Source organism: Bos mutus, chromosome 15 (assembly GCF_027580195.1).
Source record: "Bos mutus isolate GX-2022 chromosome 15, NWIPB_WYAK_1.1, whole genome shotgun sequence".
Classification (NCBI taxonomy): domain Eukaryota; kingdom Metazoa; phylum Chordata; class Mammalia; order Artiodactyla; family Bovidae; genus Bos; species Bos mutus.
The window spans coordinates 3,950,857-3,970,623 of NC_091631.1; the positions used below are offsets into that span (position 1 = coordinate 3,950,857).

At 36.6% G+C, this 19,767-nt stretch overlaps 2 protein-coding genes across 2 annotated transcripts; both read right to left on the minus strand.

Moving 5' to 3' along the window:
• Positions 1-5,414: 5,414 nt before the first annotated feature.
• On the minus strand, positions 5,415-6,344 carry LOC102265467 (olfactory receptor 4A47-like). Its single transcript, XM_070383143.1, has one exon. It carries the CDS (start codon positions 6,342-6,344, stop codon positions 5,415-5,417), a length of 930 nt encoding a protein of 309 aa, XP_070239244.1.
• Positions 6,345-11,695: 5,351 nt separating this feature from the next.
• Positions 11,696-12,625, minus strand: LOC102285236 (olfactory receptor 4A47). Its single transcript, XM_005911206.2, has one exon. The coding sequence runs from the start codon at positions 12,623-12,625 to the stop codon at positions 11,696-11,698; it is 930 nt and encodes a 309-aa protein (XP_005911268.2).
• Between the last annotated feature and the right edge of the window lie 7,142 nt (positions 12,626-19,767).

The window sequence follows — 19,767 nt, forward strand, 5'->3', positions numbered from 1 at the left end:
AAAAGACTTTCTATGCAAATAGGGACCAAAAGAAAGCAGGAGTAGCAATACTCATATCAGATAAAATAGACTTTAAACAAAGGCTGTGAAAAGAGACAAAGACAGTCACTACATAATGATCAAAGGATCAATCCAAGAAGAAGATATAACAATTATAAATATATATGCACCCAACACGGGAGCACCGCAATATGTAAGACAAATGCTAACAAGTATGAAAGGAGAAATTAACAATAACACAATAATAGTGGGAGACTTTAATACCCCACTCACACCTATGGATAGATCAACTAAACAGAAAATTAACAAGGAAACACAAACTTTAAATGATACAATAGACCAGTTAGACCTAATTGATATCTATAGGACATTTCATCCCAAAACAATGAATTTCACCTTTTTCTCAAGTACACATGGAACCTTCTCCAGGATAGGTCATATCCTGGGCCATAAATCTAGCCTTGGAAAATTCAAAAAAATAGAAATCATTCCAAGCATCTTTTCTGACCACAATGCAGTAAGATTAGATCTCAATTACAGGAGAAAAACTATTAAAAATGCCAACATATGGAGGCTGAACGACACGCTGCTGAATAACCAACAAATCACAGAAGAAATCAAAAAAGAAATCAAAATTTGCACAGAAACGAATGAAAATGAAAACACAACAACCCAAAATCTGTGGGACACTGTAAAAGCATTCCTAAGGGGAAAGTTCATAGCAATACAGGCATACCTCAAGAAACAGGAAAAAAGTCAAATACATAACCCAACTCTACACCTAGAGCAACTAGAAAAGGAAGAAATGAAGAACCCCAGGGTTAGTAAAAGGAAGGAAATCTTAAAAATTAGGGCAGAAATAAATGCAAAAGAAACAAAAGAGACCATAGCAAAAATCAACAAAGCCAAAAGATGGTTTTTTGAAAGGATAAATAAAATTGACAAGCCATTAGCCAGAGTCATCAAAAAACAAAGGGAGAAAAATCAAATCAATAAAATTAGAAATGAAAATGGAGAGATCACAACAGACAACACAGAAATACAAAGGATCATAAGGGACTACTATCAACAATTATATGCCAATAAAATGGACAATGTGGAAGAAATGGACAAATTCTTAGAAAAGTACAACTTTCCAAAACTGGACCAGGAAGAAATAGAAAATATTAACAGATCCATCACAAGCACAGAAATTGAAACGGTAATCAAAAATCTTCCAGCAAACAAAAGCCCAGGTCCAGATGGCTTCACAGCTGAATTCTACCAAAAATTTAGAGAAGAGCTAACACCTATCCTACTCAAACTCTTCCAGAAAATTTCAGAGGAAGGTAAAATTCCAAAGTCATTCTTTGAGGCCACCATCACCCTAATACCAAACCTGAAAAAGATCCCACAAAAAAAGAAAACTACAGGCCAATATCACTGATGAACATAGATGCAAAAATCCTTAACAAAATTCTAGCAATCAGAATCCAACAACACAATAAAAAGATCATACACCATGACCAAGTGGGCTTTATCCCAGGGATGCAAGGATTCTTCATATCCACAAATCAATCAGTGTAATAAACCACATTACAAATTGAAAAATAAAAACCATATGATTATCTCAATAGAGGCAGAGAAAGCCTTTGACAACATTCAACATCCATTTATGATAAAAACTCTCCAGAAAGCAGAAATAGAAGGAACATACCTCAACATAATAAAAGCTATATATGACAAACCCACAGCAAACATTATCCTCAATGGTGAAAAACTGAAAGCATTTCCTCTAAAGTCAGGAACAAGACAAGGGTGCCCACTTTCACCATTACTATTCAACATAGTTTTGGAAGTTTTGGCCACAGCAATCAGAGCAGAAAAAGAAATAAAAGGAATCCAAATTGGAAAAGAAGAAGTAAAACTCTCACTGTTTGCAGATGACATGATCCTCTACATAGAAAACCCTAAAGACTCCACCAGAAAATTACTAGAGCTAATCAATGCATATAGTAAAGTTGCAGGATATAAAATCAACACACAGAAATCCCTTGCATTCCTATACACTAATAATGAGAAAACAGAAAGAGAAATTAAGGAAACAATTCCATTCACCATTGCAACGGAAAGAATAAAATAGTTAGGAATATATCTACCTAAAGAAACTAAAGACCTAAATATAGAAAACTATAAAACACTGGTGAAAAAAATCAAAGAGGACACTAATAGATGGAGAAATATACCATGTTCACGGATTGGAAGAATCAATATAGTGAAAATGAGTATACTACCCAAAGCAATTTATACATTCAATGCAATCCCTATTAAGCTACCAACGGTATTCATCACAGAGCTAGAACAAATAATTTGACAATTTATGGAAATACAAAAAACCTCGAATAGCCAAAGCTATCTTGAGAAAGAAGAATGGAAATGGAGGAATCAACCTACCTGACTTAAGGCTCTACTACAAAGCCACAGTCATTAAGACAGTATGGTACTGGCACAAAGACAGAAATATAGATCAATGGAACAAAATAAAAAGCCCAGAGACAAATCCACACACATATGGACACCTTATCTTTGACAAAGGAGGCAAGAATACACAATGGATTAAAGACAATCTCTTTAACAAGTGGTGCTGGGAAAACTGGTCAACCACTTGTAAAAGAATGAAACTAGAGCACTTTTCTAACACCATACACAAAAATAAACTCAAAATGGATTAAAGATCTCAATATAAGACCAGAAACTATAAAACTCCTAGAGGAGAACATAGGCAAAACACTCTCCGACATACATCACAGCAGGATCCTCTATGACCCACCTCCCAGAATATTGGAAATAAAAGCAAAAATAAACAAATGGGACCTAATTAAACTTAAAAGCTTATGCACAATAAAGGAAACTATAAGCAAGGTGAAAAGACAGCCTTCAGAATGGGAGAAAATAATAGCAAATGAAGCAACTGACAAACAACTAATCTCAAAAATATACAAGCAACTCCTACAGCTCAATTCCAGAAATATAAATGACCCAATCAAAAAATGGGCCAAAGAACTAAATAGACATTTCTCCAAAGAAGACATACAGATGGCTAACAAACACATGAAAAAATGCTCAACATCACTCATTATCAGAGAAATGCAAATCAAAACCACAATGAGATACCATTTCACGCCAGTCAGAATGGCTGCGATCCAAAAGTCTACAAGCAATAAATGCTGGAGAGGGTGTGGAGAAAAGGGAATCCTCTTACACTGTTGGTGGGCATGGAAACCAGTACAGCCACTATGGAGAACAGTGTGGAGATTCCTTAAAAAACTGGAAATAGAACTGCCTTATGACCCAGCAATCCCACTGCTGGGCATACATACTAAGGAAACCAGAACTGAAAGAGACACATGTACCCCAATGTTCATGGCAGCACTGTTTATAATAGCCAGGACATGGAAGCAACCTAGATGTCAATCAACAGATGAATGGATAAGAAAGCTGTGGTACATATACACAATGGAGTATTACTCAGCCATTAAAAAGAATACATTTGAGTCAGTTCTAATGAGGTGGATGAAACTGGAGCCTATTATACAGAGTGAAGTAAGCCAGAAAGAAAAACACCAATACAGTATACTAACGCATATATATGGAATTTAGAAAGATGGTAACAATAACCCTGTATACGAGACAGCAAAAGAGACACTGATGTATAGAACAGTCTTTTGGACTCTGTGGAAGAGGGAGAGGGTGGGATGATTTGGGAGAATGGCATTGAAATACATGTAATATCATATATGAAACGAGTCACCAGTCCAGGTTCGATGCGCGATGCTGGATGCTTGGGGCTGGTGCACTGGGATGACCCAGAGGGATGGTGTGGGGAGGGAGGAGGGAGGAGGGTTCAGGATGGGGAACACATGTATACCTGTGGCGGATTCATTTCGATATTTGGCAAAACCAATACAATATTGTAAAGTTTAAAAATAAAATAAAATTTAAAAAAGATAATAACTTTAATCAGTTGTTATAAATATTTATCAGGTACTAGTCTTGAAAATATGGACAAACGAATTCTCACTGACAGAGGACAAGACTGTAGTTGTTATACAACCTCCAGAAAAATAGTTTGTCAATAACTATCAATATCAACATTTTAAATGCGTGTGTTACCTGATCATTGATTCAAATATCAAATCAACAATTTTATGCCTTGGTAATCATATTTACACATATTCAAAACCATATATTTATTTGAAAACTGCTTATCATAAAAAAGTTTAAAAGCACATGAAAAGGAATGGGTATATGAATTTTAATATAAATTTATAAGAAGTATTGTGAAACATGAGAAAAGTTAAGGGATATGTTTGAGCTGGCATTGAAATAGCTTTAAGATGTGGCATAGTAAAAGCAAATGTGATGTATATAGAAAAAGCAAATATATATAGGGCAAATACACTGGCATTTGCAAAGATTTTTAGTAGATGAAAATTAAGAAAAAAAAAAATCGATTCTACCTCTTAGCATGAAGATTGGCAAATATTGAGAGAAGAGGGAGAAATTTGTTTGACACTTCACCCCATATTATTTGGTTTTATTTATGTTGTTTATTATTATCTGCTACTGCCACTACTGCTAAGTCACTTTAGTCGTGCTCGACTCTGTGTGACCCCATGGACGGCAGGCTACCAGGTTCCCCCGTCCCTGGGATTCTCCAGGCAAGAACACTGGAGTGGGTTGCCATTTCCTTCTCCAATGCATGAAAGTGAAAAGTGAAAGTGATGTCGCTCAGTCATGTCTGACTCTTAGTGACCACATGGACTTCAGCCTACCAGGCTCCTCCGTCCATGGGATTTTCCAGGCAAGAGTACTGGAGTGGGGTGCCATTTCCTTCTCCCTTATTATTACCTATATTACTTCAATTTTCTTGTGAACACTAACAGTAAAACATTTGTGTATAATGCAATGAAATATACTAACAAAGGGGCCTATATAGATTTATATATTTTACATTGTAAAAATTAAAAAGTTTATGTATATTAAGAGCAACTAAATAAAAATTATCTTGTCACTGAAAAAGAGTAAAAAAACTAAATGCATAAATTGACTAAAAATCAGTGTTACTATATAATGCTTTCCCACTTAATCATTATTTGTTATTAAGTCCTTACCATACAGTCATTACACATTTCTAGGTACAGTGATAAAGAAGTAACTATGAACCTTACATTCTAGTATGGAGGAAACTGTTATTTATAGCACAGCTGTATAATTAGAATCTTTCATCGCAATTATCATAAACTCTTTGAAGACAGAGAAATTTTCTTTTTAAAGAAAAAATTTTAAATCAGAATCAAATTTTGAAATGATTTCTGCTTTCTAAGGAAATGGAACCTGCTGTCAAATGGCTCCCTTCATGGTAGATGATGCACTTATTTATTATGAGATATGATGTTTCTTCTCCAGAGCTTCTTCATAGCATTAGTCAACTCAGAATTTTGTAGACTGTAGATAAATGGGTTCAGCATGGGGGTTATGACAGTATAAAACACACTCACAGATTTGTCAATGGGGAATGTTTTAGCAGGTCTCACATACATGAAAATGCAGGGAACAAAGAAGCAGACAACCACAGTGATGTGGGAACCACAGGTCTGGAGGGCTTTCCCCCTCCCTTCCTGACTCAGGTTCTTCAGAGAGTGCAGGATGACTCCATAGGAGACGAGCAAGAGCAGAAACACTATAGTGCAGATCAGTCCTCCATTGGCCAGCACTAAGATGCCAGTGACATAGGTGTCAGTACAGACGAGTTCCAATAAGGGGTACATGTCACAAATATAGTGATCAATGACATTCGGGCCACAGAATGGGAGCCCATAAATAGTGCTAAGTTGAATTACTGAATGCAGAAAACCTCCAACCCAGGACATCACCAGCAGCACAACACACACCCTCTGCCTCATGATCACCAAATAATGCAAGGGCTTACAGATGGCCACAAAGCGGTCATAGGCCATCACCAGCAGAAGGAAGACCCCTGATCCAGCAAAAAGGTGCTCTGCAAACAGTTGGGTCATGCAAGAATTAAAGGATATGTTTTTTCCCCCAAATAACAGCTCCGAAATCAATCTGGGGGTGATAGAAGTGGAGTAAGTGACATCCATACAGGATAAGCTAGCAAGAAAAAAGTACATCGGTGAGTTCAGGGTCTCACTGACAGCTATAGTCACTATAATAAGAAGGTTGCCCACCAGAGTCAAAAGGTAGATGAACAGGAACAAAACAGAAAGGACTTTCTGCTCCTTTGGATTCTGTGTGAGGCCCAGAAGGACAAAGTACGTTACATTATTTCTTGATTCCATCTAATCCGGACAGGAGCTGACTTCACATATTAAAGCAGTTTACCTAAGAAAAACAAGGAGGGGAACACTTAAAGGGGGAAAATGCTCAAATGTAGAAGAATTTTTATTTATTTAATCATTTATTGGAAGAATGTCAATAAAACATCTATTTGTGTCTAATGTGTCATAGAAATTTTGACTACCAAGTGGAATAAGGCATAGTGGTTTTTTGTTTGTTATTTAACCTCAGTGATATGACACAGAACAACAACAACAAAAAAATTCCTGACACGTGTATGAAGTTCCATTAAATCCACACAGTGCTGAGGAGTCAGAATATAGGAGTATATCAAGTGAGTGTCACAGAAGTCTTTTAAGAGGAAGTAATGCTTCAGCTGAGTGTAAAAAACAATCAAAAGCATAAAGAAATAAAGCCATGAAAAGGTGCAGCATTTATAAAGACACAAAGTATAATACATGAAACACACTCAAGGTAATACACATAATCAGTGTGGGTAGATGAATGTGCGAATAGATGAATTTCTTATCGTGAATTGTCTCTAACCTCACTGACACTTCTTTGGTCTGTAGGTCGTTATTTCCCTTTTTTGATCAATAAATTAGACTGCAGCAGTCTAATTTTGTATCTCCAGGCCTTACCTTTCCCTTAAATTTCAAATGTTTATTTGCAACATCTCTAATTTAGAAATCCAACTGAATAGCAATTTAATATTATAAAACATAACTTCTAAATTTTCCACAATAAACATGAGCATTTTCTAAATATAATTTAAACAGCATTCCTTATTTATCTCATTAAATACTATAATTTTCAAGTTAGTGTTTAGAAACAAAATTTCAGTGCTCTTTACTCATTTGTAACTCTCATGAAACTTAAATCGTACTAACTCTACTTTCAGAATATATCACAAATTTGATCATTCCCTACTTCTTAATTCCTCCTGCTAAGTCTCCACATTTATACTGGCCTCAAAAGTCAGTTCTCCTGCTGTAGCCCAAAAATGTCCTTTTTAACCTTCTTCTGAAAACATCACTCTACTTCTCCAAACTCCTACAGTATATTCCAATCACTCACTCATAGTTTAATAGAACACATTTAATATTTACAGTAGCAAGGACTGTAACCCTTATTTCATAAGTGAAGAATTTAAGGTTCAAGATATCTAATTCATTTTCTCAAGTACACATTTTTAAGTCATATACCTAAAATTGAATTTGTTTGATTTTAATGTAATTTATTTTCTTATATAAGAAATAAGGTCTCGCAACTGTGAGCTTGGTTCCCACTATTTAATGTTAGTCTTACCTTCTGGAGGCTTGTTCAGAACCTGAAGAATAATTTGAAGTTACTCAGAAACACTTGGAATTATTTTTCATCCAGTTTGACAAAGAGGATAAAAGCCCACTTTATTACTTGAGCATATAGTTTATTTGACTGTCCATGCATTTGTTTCATGGAGTCTTCTGATTATTCAAGTCATTTTAAGTGCAGTGTAGATTATTTGAAAGCAATTCCATGGTACACACACTGAAAAACAAGTTTATTGCTTTAGGAAATATATCAAAATGTCCAGCATATACTACATACACATAGAAGAAATCAACTAGTCATTTGGCAGGGAAATTGTTCACAAGCAACTTCTTTCCTCCTAACTTCAAAAATATAAATAGAATTTGACTTTCCACTTCTTTTCACTCTGTCATATTAACATGACCAAACTAGTTGAGATCTTGAAAGATATTCTTGTGATTCTTTTTAAGCCATGCTATGTGTCTAAGAATGGGCCTCCTTAAAATTTTGTGGCAGTTACTAAGCGAATAGCATCTTCTTCCTTTTAGAGGTGAAGATCACGGGCTATTTCATCCCTTCCAGCTGCAATTATCACTGGGTCTTGGAATGTGTCCAAGGCTGATTCTTGTGTAATTAATTCACTGGGATTTTCCTCAAAGGTTTTAAAGAACATCTATAGGGGGTTCATCGAAAAAGCAAAAGAGTTCCAGAAAAACATCCATTTCTGCTTTATTGACTATGCCAAACCTTTGACTGTGTGGATCACAATAAACTATGGAAAATTCTTAGATGGGAATACCCGACCACCTGACCTGCCTCTTGAGAAACCTGCATCCAGGTCAGGAAGCAACAGTTAGAACTGGACATGGAACAACAGACTGGTTCCAAATAGGAAAAGGAGTACATCAAGGCTGAATATTGTCACCCTGCTTATTTAACTTATATGCAGAGTACATCATGAGAAACGCTGGGCTGGAAGAAGCACAAGCTGGAATCAAGATTGCCAAGAGAAATATCTATAACCTCAGATATGCAGATGACAACACCCTTATGGCAGAAAGTGAAGAGGAACTCAAAAGCCTCTTGGTGAAAGTGAAAGAGGAGAGTGAAAAAGTTGGCTTAAAGCTCAACATTCAGAAAACGAAGATCATGGCATCTGGTCCCATCACTTCATGGCAAATTATGGGGAAACAGTGGAAACAGTCTCAGACTTTATTTTTGGGGGCCTCCAAAATCACTGCAGATGGTGATTGCAGCCATGAAATTAAAAGATGATTACTCCTTGAAAGGAAAGTTGTGACCAACCTAAACAGCATATTAAAAAGCAAAGACATGACTTTGTTAACAAAGGTCCGTCTAGTCAAGGCTATGGTTTTTCCAGTAGTCCTGTACAGATGTGAGAGTTGGACTATAAAGAAAGCTGAGCGCCGAAGAATTGATGTTTTTGAACTGTGGTGTTGCAGACGACTTGAGAGTCCCTTGGACTGCATGGAGATCCAACCAGTCCATCCTAAAGGAGATCAGTCCTGGGTGTTCCCTAGAAGGACTGATGTTGAAGCTGAAATTCCAATCCTTTGGCCACCTGATGCGAAGAGCTGGCTCATTTCAAAAGACTCTGGTGCTGGGAGGGATTGGTGGCAAGAGGAGAAGGGGATGACAGAGGCTGAGATGGCTGGATGGCATCACCAACTTGACAGACATGGGTTTGGGTGGACTCCAGGACTTGATGATGAACAGGGAGGCCTGGCATGCTGTGGTTCATGGGGTCGCCAGGAGTCAGACACGACTGAATGGAACTCAACTGATAGGGGCTTTTCTGGTGGCTCAGTGATGAAAAATTCACTTGCCAATGCATAAGATGCAAGTTTGTCCCCTAGTTTGGTTTATGATATGAACATGTACTATAGCATGATGGCCAACGTGTCTGGCTTTAGATACACCTCGGTTTACGAGGTAAATATGTCAATCTAATGAAAAAACAACTAAATTAAAATCTCTATTTTTTAATAATTTTATTTTTAATTTATTTATTTACTTCATATGGAGAATAATTCTTTTGCAATATTTTGATAGCTTCTGCTGCATATTTGTGTCCACTCTCTCCTGAACCCCCTCCCCTCCCCACCGATCCACCCCTCCAGGTTTTCACAGAGCACTGGCTTGGTGCCCTGTGTCTTACATCAAACTCCCTCTGGTTGTCCGTTTTACACACGGTAAGGTGTGTGTGTCAATGCTACTCTCTCAAATCATCCCACTCTCTCCTTCCACTGAGTCCAAACATCTGTTCTTTATGACTGTCTCCTTTGCTGCCCTTCACATGGGATCATCAGTACTATCTTTCTAGATTCTGACTTACTTCACGCTTATAATAGACTCTGGCTTAATCCACCTCATTAGAACTGACTTAAATGTGTTCCTTTTTATAACTGAGTAATTATTCTATTGGATATGTACACTACAACTTTCTTATCCATTCATCTGCCAATGAACATCTAGGAATCCAATGACATAATTACTAAATTAAAATTTCTATTTTTTAATATTCAATATTTATTTTATATTGGATTATAGCTGACTAACAACATTAGCTTCAGGTGTTCAGCAAACTAAGTGAATTGTACATATACACGTACCTATTATTTTTCAAATTCTTTTCCCATTTAGGTTATTATAGGATGTTGAATAGAGTTCCCTGTGCTATATATGGTAGACCCTTGTTGGTTATCAATTTTAAATATGCTAGTGTGTATTGTCAATACCCAAGTATTATGTAGTCAACTCAACCAACATTGAGTATCTACCATAGGCCAGGCATTGTTCTAAGTACTCAGGATTCATCAGTAAACAAAGCAGATCAGAAAGAAGAAAGTTTGGAGTCTGAAAATCAGATTTTAGGTGCAAGAGAGCAAACACTTTTGAAGAATTTTGTGCTCCTCCAGAATAGCTCTGATTCCCTGATTCTTCAGGGGAGGAGGGCATTTTAAAATGCATATGAAACTTGCTTCCCTACACAGCAGTGGGAATATACACCTAGATTACACACCACAGATTGGACTTCGACTCCACTCTGCAGAGACACCAAAGTGACTGATGAAACACTGAGTGGGGTTGGTTTACCCTCAGAGTGGCAGGGAATAAATTATGCTACATGGAAGCATGATGACTGAAATAGAAACTGCAATGAGTCATAGTAAAATAAACATTTGCATTTCAAAAAAACTTTAGAACTGTGTCATAGAAAACTCTTTTTTGCAATATTGATTGCCTAGATTTTTTGTTTGTTTATTTATTTATTTTTGGTGTGGCTTTTTTATGTGTGTGGCTGTGTGGTGTACCTTGTGGGATTCTAGTCCTTCTACCAGGGGCTGAACACAGGCCCTTGGCAATGAAAGTATGTAATCCCAACTTCTGGACTGGCAGGGAATTTCCAAATTATAACTAATTCTGACAGTAAATAAAATTTAACTACCAACTGAGTAATACATAAAACTAAGTATAATTTTATAATGGTAAATGATTCTCTATCTGGAACTTGCCTCTGTGTGGCTATACGTCAAAACCAGCACGCTTTTGTTAAGTAGTGTACAGTTATCGTCAATCTTAAAATTCTATTTTCTCTTTTCCATTTTAAAGACAAACTCACTTTTTATTACTGTGATCTTTTCCCAAATTCACTTTTTCATCCCAGAACTTCCTCATAGCATTTTCACATCTAAATTTCTGAGGGTGAACTGTAACTTTAACAAAGGACTTATTACGATATAAAATGTGCCCAAAATTGGGTACAAATGCACAAATAAGCAAGACACAAAAACTAAGGTGACCACAGTGATGTGAGAGTTACAGGTGGAGAGGGCTTTGTATGGAGCAAACTGTTATTAATACCAAAGCTGTATAACAATGATCTTTAATTGGAATGATAATAAACTCTTTGAAGAAAGAGGATTTTTTTCTTTTTAAAGAAAAAATTTTTAATCAGAATCAAATTTTAAAATGACTTCTGCATTCTAAGGAAATGAAACCTGCTGGCAAATGACTCCCTTCATGGTAGATCATGCACTTACTTAATATGAGATATGATATTTCTTCTCCAGAGCTTTTTCATAGCATGAGTTAGCTCAGAACTTCTTAGACTGTAGATTAATGGGTTCAGAATGGGGGTTAAGACTGTGAAAAACACGCTCAATAATTTGTCAACAGAGAACGTCTTAGCAGGCCTTACATACATGAAAATGCAGGGAACAAAGAAGCAGACAACCACAGTGATGTGGGAACCACAGGTCTGGAGGGCTTTCCCCCTCCCTTCCTGACTCAGGTTCTTCAGAGAGTGCAGGATGACTCCATAGGAGATGAGCAAGAGCAGAAACACTATAGTGCAGATCAGTCCCCCATTGGCCAGCACTAAGATGCCAGTGACATAGGTGTCAGTACAGACGAGTTCCAATAAGGGGTACATGTCACAAATATAGTGATCAATGACATTCGGGCCACAGAATGGGAGCCCATAAATAGTGCTAAGTTGAATAATTGAGTGCAGAAAACCTCCAACCCAGGACACCACCAGCAGCACAACACACACCCTCTGCCTCATGATCACCAAGTAATGCAAGGGCTTACAGATGGCCACATAGCGGTCATAGGCCATCACCAGCAGAAGGAAGATCTCTGAACCACCTAAAAAGTGCTCTGTAAACAGCTGGGTCATGCAAGATTCAAAGGATGTGTTTTTTCCCCCAAATAACAGCTCTGAAATCAATCTGGGGGTGATAGAAGTGGAGTAAGTGACATCCATACATGATAAGCTAGCAAGAAAAAAGTACATCGGTGAGTTCAGGGTCTCACTGACAGCTATAGTCACTGTAATAAGAAGGTTGCCCACCAGAGTCAAAAGGTAGATGAACAGGAACAAAACAGAAAGGACTTTCTGCTCCTTTGGATTCTGTGTGAGGCCCAGAAGGACAAAGTAGGTTACATTATTTCTTGATTCCATCTGATCCGGACAGGAGCTGACTTCACATATTAAAGCAGTTTACCTAAGAAAAACAAGGAGGGGAACACTTAAAGGGAAAAAGGTGCTCAAATGTATAAAAATAACTTTTAATTTATCCATTCATTGGAAGAACATGTATTTGTGTCTAATGTGTCATAGACATTTTGATTACCAAATTGAATAAGGCATAGTTTTCTGTTTTCTGTTTTTTGTTTGTTTGTTTGTTTTAACCTCAGTGATATGACACAGAATGAAAAAGCAAGCAATTCCAGACACGTGTATTAAGTTCCATTAAATTCACACAGTGCTGAAGAGTCACAATATAGGAATATATCAAATGAGTATCACAGAAGACTTTCAAGAGGAAGCAGTACTTGAGCTGAGTGTATAAAATAATTGAAAGTATAAAGAAATAGGAAGAGAAAGCCATGAAAAGGTGCAGCATTTATAGACACAAAGTGTAATATATGAGACACACTTAAGGTAATACATGTAATCAATGGGTAGATGAATGTGTGAATAGAAGATCCTTGTCCTGAATTGTCTCTAACCTCACTGACACTTCCTAGGTCTTTAGGTGCATATTTCCCTTTTCTGACCAATAAGTTAGACTGCAGCAGTCTAATTTTGCATCTCCAACCCCTAAATTTCAAACATCTCTAATTTTCATATCAAATCGAATAGCAATTTACTATTTGTAAAACTAACTTCTGAATTTTCCACAATACACATGAGCATTTTCTAAACAAAATTTAAAGAGGCATTCCTTATTTATCTCATTAAATACTATAATTTTCCATGTTATTGTTCAGAGACAAAATTTTAGTGTTCTTTACTCATTCGTTACTCTCATAAAATTTAAATAAATCCTACTAACTCTACTTTCAAAATATATCACAGATTTGATCATTCCCTACTTAATTTCTTCCAGGTCCACCATAATAGCCTCCTACTAAGTCTCTCCACATTTATATTGGCCTCAAAAGCTGGTTCTCCTGAAGCAGCCCAAACTGTCCTTTTTAATCTTATTCTGATAACATCACTCTACTTCTCCAAACTCCTACAGTATATTCCAATCACACACTCATAGTTTAATGCAATGCACTTAATATTTACAGTAGCAAGAACTGTAATCCTTGTTTCAGAAGTGAAGAAATTAAGGCTCAGAATATCTAATTCATTTTCTCAAGTACACATTTTTAAGTCATATACCTAGAATGGAATCTAAGTTTGATTTACTCTAAGTAATTTACTCTCTTATATAACAAAGAAAGTCTCACAACTATGAGCCTGGTTCCCAGTATTTAATATCAGTCTTACCTTCTGGACACTTGTTCAGAACCTGAAGAATAACTTGAAGTTACTCATAAACACTTGGAATTATTTTTCATCCAGTTTGACAAAGAGGGCAAAAGGCCACCTTATCACTTGAGCATATAGTTTATTTGACTGTCTGTCCATTTGCTTCATGGAGTCTTCTGATTATTCAGATTTTTATATGCAGTGTAGATTATTTGAAAGGAATACCATGGTGCACACACTGAAAAACAAGTTTATTACATTAGGAAATATATCAAAATGCCAAGCAAATCCTACATATACATAGAAGAAATTAACTAGTTATTTGGCAGGGAAATTTTTCACAAGTAACTTCTTTCCTACTAACTTCAAAAAGAAAAATAGCATTTGACTGTTCAGTTCTTTTCACTCTGTCATATTAACATGACCAGACTCGTTGTCTGAAATTTTGAAAGACATTCCCATGATACTTTTTAAATCATGCTATAAGTCTAAGAATGGACCTCCTGAAATTGTTATGCCAGGTACTAAGTGAATAGGATCTTCTTTCTATTAGGGGTGAAGATCGTGGGCTATTTCATCCCTTCCAGCTGCAATTATCACTGAATCTTGGAATGTGTCCAAGGCTGATTCTTGTTTAATTAATTCACTTGGATTTTCCACAAAGGTTTTAAGGAACATCTGTAGGAGCTTTCCTGATGGCTCAGTGGTGAAGAATTCACTTGCCAATGCATAAGATGCAGGTTTGAGCCCTGGGTTGAGAAGGTTCCCTGGAGAAGGAAATAGCAAACCATTCTAGTATCCTTGCCTGGGAAATCTCATGGACAGAGGAGCCTGGCAAGCTACAGTCCATGGGGTGGCAAAAGAATTGGACATGACCTAGGAACTAAACAACAACGAAAAATATGTGAAGATATTACTAGAGCAAATCACATAATTAATATCAGAAAGGTATAACATGCAAAAAAAGTAGCTTTAGAATCGTTATGAGGCTGCTGCCAATGAGATAAAATATAGATGCACTCATTTTGATCTACTGGACTTATTAATATATTCTCCCCTGCCATGGAAAGAATATCTTTCCTTTTATTCAATACTAGATTTAATCACCTTAAAATTTGGTTCAGTTCAGTCAGTTCAGTTCAGTTGCTCAGTTGTGTCCAACTCTTTGCAACCCCATGAATTGCAGCATGCCAGGCCTCCCTGTCCATCACCTACACCCGGAGTTCACTCAAACTCATGTCCATCAAATCGGTGATGCTATCCAGCCATTTCATCCTCTGTCGTCCCCTTTAAATAAATAAAACTATACTAAAAATAAAATTAAATGTTTTATTTTTTTCAAAATGTTTTTTTTTATTTTTAATATAAATTTATTTACTTTAATTGGAGGCTAATTACTTTACAATATTGTATTGGTTTTGCCATACATCAACACGAATCTGCCACGGCTGTACACATGTTCCCCACTCTGAACCCCCCTCCCACATCCCTCCCCGTACCATCCCTCTGGGCCATCCCAGTGCACCAGCCCCAAGCATCCTGTATCCTGCATCGAATCTGGACTGGCGATTCGTTTCATACATGATATTATACATGTTTCAATGCCATTCTCCCAAATCATCCCACCCTCTCCCTCTCTCACAGCGTCCAAAAGACTGTTCTATACATCTGTGTCTCTTTTGCTGTCGCGCATACAGGGTTATCGTTACCATCTTTCTAAATTCCATATATATGTGTTAGTATACTGTATTGGTGTTTTTCTTTCTGGCAGTTTTAGATGTAAAAACTAATAATTTATCCAATTATTAATTGTTTTTAAAAGTTAGGGCATATCTCTTATGCCAGCAACTGTGCTATGAGCTAGGACACAGCACTTAATAAAACCGGAGGGAAAATCACGTAAAAATAATTTTTTTTTCCTGCATGGATATTATAATAGGTCAGACAATAAAGAAGGAGACGTTTAATAAAGTAGTTATAGTCTTAATCAGGGCTTATAAGGTAAGAAATAGAATAATGAGACAGAAGAGAAGAGGGAGAATTCTACTGTGGATAATATAATCAGAGAAGACCCTTAAAAGGTTATCTTTAAGCTGTGATTGAAAGGTATGAAGTGACTGCCATTAGAAGCACTGTTCCAGAAAGTAAAACTAAATAAAAATTAATAAAATTATCTCCTGTCATCAGAGATGACAAGACCTATGTTTAGAAAAATATAAACTTTTCACAGGAATTTTTATGGCAGTGCTATGTTATAAAAGGACTTGTTATAAAAGGACTTGTCTTATTCTAGATTTTAATTGGGCAGATTTCAACCTCTCTATGTTGGGGATGATGTTAGCTATAGATCTGTTATATATGGACTTTTTTTATGCCAAGGTGCCTTCCTTCTATTTCCAATTGTTGAGAGTTTTTTTACGAAATGATGTTGAATTTCTATGTGTAATTAGCAACTCAAGGAAAAATTAAGAAAGTAATTCCATGTACAAAAGCATCAAAAAAGAATAAAATATTTAAATAAACTTAACCAAAGAGATAAGTCCTGTAAACTGAAAACTACAAAAGGTTACTGAGAGATATTATGGAACACACACAAATGTGAAAGGACACTTATGATCTGGGACACTTAAAAGTATTAAGTTGTTAATACTACCTCAAGTGATCTACAGATCAAAATAGCAAAACTGATTTTGCAGCAACAGAAAATCCATGCTAAAATTCATATGAAATCTCAAGGACTTGAAATTGCCAAAACAATCTTGAAAAGAAAGAAAGCTGGGGGTCTCATACTTCTTGACTCTAAAACATATTATACAAAGCGATGGTAATCATAGCACCAGTATTCGAATAAAGATCGATGATGGACTAATGGAATAAAATAGAAAGCCTAGAAATAAACCTTTGTATATGTCTTTAGATAATTTTCAACAAGGGCACCAAGAGTATTTGGGTACTCTTGGTACCAAGAGTGGGGAAAATATAACAAGTTATAAAAAGGCAATCACAAAAAAGCAATTATCATATGATTTCACTTACATGAAGCACTTAAAGCAGTCAATTCATAAACAGAAAGTAGAATGGTGGTTGCCTGGGGCTCCATAAGCTTATATGGAGAACTTTGTTTGATGACTGAAATTTCAGTTTGGGAAGTTGGAAAAGTTTACAGATGGATAGAGGTAATGTTTGCATAACAAGTAGGTGTCATTTTAAAATGATTAAAATTGCAAATTTTGTTATGTATGTGTTACTAAGCCATGTCCAACTCTGCTGACCCCATGGACTGCAGCACACCAGGCTTCCCTGTCCTTTGTTAATCTCCCAGAGTCTGCTCAAAGTCATGCTCACTGAGTTCGTGCTCCTATCTAACTGTCTCATCCTCTGTCATCCCCTTCTCCTGCCTTCAATCTTTCCCAGAATCAGGGTCTTTCCAATGGGTTGGCTCTTTGTATCAGGTGGCCAAAGTACTGGAGCTTCAGCTTCAGCATCAGCCCTTCCAATGAATAGTCAGGGTTGATTTCCTTTCAGATTGGTTAGTTTGATCTCTTTGCTGCCCAAGGGACTCCCAAGAGTCTTCTCCAGCAACACAATTCAAAAGCATCAATTCTTTGACACTCAGCCTTCTTTATGTATATATGAGCACAATTTTCAAAATAAATGTAAGAACTAAGGGACCTCCCTGGTGGTGCAGTGATGGGAATCCACCTGCCAGTGCAGGGGACATAGGTTCAATCCTGGTCCGGGAAGATTCCACATGCTGCAGAGCGATTAAGCCCCTGCTCTGTAACCACTGAGCACACGCTCTAGAGCCTGAGAGTTACAACTAGAGAGCCCGCACGCCACAACTACCGAAGTCTGCATACTCCAGGGTCCTCTAGCCACAACTAATGAGCCCCGGTGCTGCAATTACTGAAGCCCAGGAACCCTAGAGGCAGCAAGTCAGAACTACTGAGCCCTCAGGATGCAACTATTGAAACCCGTGCACCTAGAGCCTGTGCTCCTCAACAAGAGAAGCCACAGAAATGAGAAGCCCATGCACCACAACTAGAGAGCAGCCCCCACTCTCCACAACTATAGAAATCCCGTGTGCAGCAACGAAGACCCAGTGCAACCAATAAATAAACAAAACAGTGTATGTGTTAGTTGCCCAGTCATGTCCAACTCTTTGCAACCCCATGGACTGTAGCCCGCCAGGCTCCTCTGTCCATGGGATTCCCCAGGCAAGAATACTGGAGTGGGTTGCATTCCATGTCAAAAAAAAAAAAAAAAAAAATGAAGTTAGTTTCCTAAAAGGAAAAAAAAAGAAAAAAAAATCTAAGGTGACTTCATTAGTTGAAATATGAGGGGAACATAAACTGTACCTCTATAGCCCAAAGTATATGCAAATATCATTGGCTTCAGATAATCTTGGGTAACTTATTTAAGAGGTAAATATGTCAATCCAATGGCAAAACCACTAAATTAAAATCTTTGTTTTTTATTTTTATTTTATATTAGAGTACAGTTGATCAACAATGTGTTAGTGTCAGGTCTAATTCAAAGGGTCTGAGTTATACATATATGTGTATCTATTTTATCAAATTCTTTTTCCATTTAGGTTATTACAAAATATTCAGTTACCTGTGTTATAGAGTAGGTCCTTGTTGATTATCTATTTTAAATATACTAGTGTGTATTGTCAATATCCAAGTGTTATGTAATCTACTTGAGTAGCCTGCCAGGCTCCTCTGTCCATGGAATTTTTCAGGCAAGAATACCGGAGTGGGTTGCCACTTTCTGCTCCAGGGAATCTTCCCAGTCCAGGGAGCAAACCCAAATCTCTTGCATTGGCAGGTGGATTCCTTACCACTAGCGCCACCTGGGGTTGTAATAAGTCATAATAAAATAAACATGTTATTTCAGAAAAAAAATCTCTAAAACTGCATCCTAACACATTTTTTTAGTCTATTTTTCTTTTTCTTTCTTTTTCTTCTTTTTTTTTTTTTTTGTGTGGCTATATTCTTCCTGGCAAAGCCCGTGGACAGAGAATCCTGGCGGGCCACGGTCCACACAGTTGCAAAGAGTCAGACAGGACTGAAGCGACTTAGCACAGCACATAGAAAAAAGATCTCAGCAGCACAAGATGCTCAGCAGTGATTTAAGTCCTGAACTTCCTTGAAAGAGATGATTTTTTCCTAAAGCAAGTGTCAGGTAGCATTTTAGGTGTTATAGCTAAAGAACAGCAGCTATCTACAAGGGATTAGAAACACGGGCAGGAACTGCAAGTTCAACCCAATGTTACAATAGGTGGATTGTTAACTGAAGATACCAATTCTTATCTGGATAACAGTTTTTTTATACTTTAAAGGCATAAACTCTTCTTAACCTTCTTAATGGGAATCTTAATGAAAATAATAATTTTGAACATATTTTAAGTTTATTTTCACAATTTTAAGCTAACTTTAAACAGTTTTATCTTATCTATATTTAATTTATTATTTAAGTTTTAATAATTTTGAAATAGACATATACAGGCCTAGGCAAAATTCTGAGAAATACTAATAAGTGACTGCTAGATTCTTCACATGTCAAAATATCTTATATATCATAGCAATTATGTGCCAATGTGTACATGAATAAAGAGATCAGTGAAAAAGATTAAAGTTTTGAATTGGACCCAAATACATTGGGAGTTCAAAATACAGTAGTCAGAATTTCAAATCAATGGCAAAAAGATAATATGTGAATATTTTTTAAAAATTCTAAAATTTACAGAACAAATAAAATCAACCCCTATTTAAACTCCTAAATAAATTCAAGATGAATCAAATGTTATAAGATGTAAGATATGAAAAATGCTTGAA

Excerpts from the sequence above, each read along its gene's own strand:
- LOC102285236 (XM_005911206.2), bottom strand. The coding sequence starts at position 12,625 with ATGGAATCAAGAAATAATGTAACCTACTTTGTCCTTCTGGGCCTCACA.
- LOC102265467 (XM_070383143.1), bottom strand. The coding sequence starts at position 6,344 with ATGGAATCAAGAAATAATGTAACGTACTTTGTCCTTCTGGGCCTCACA.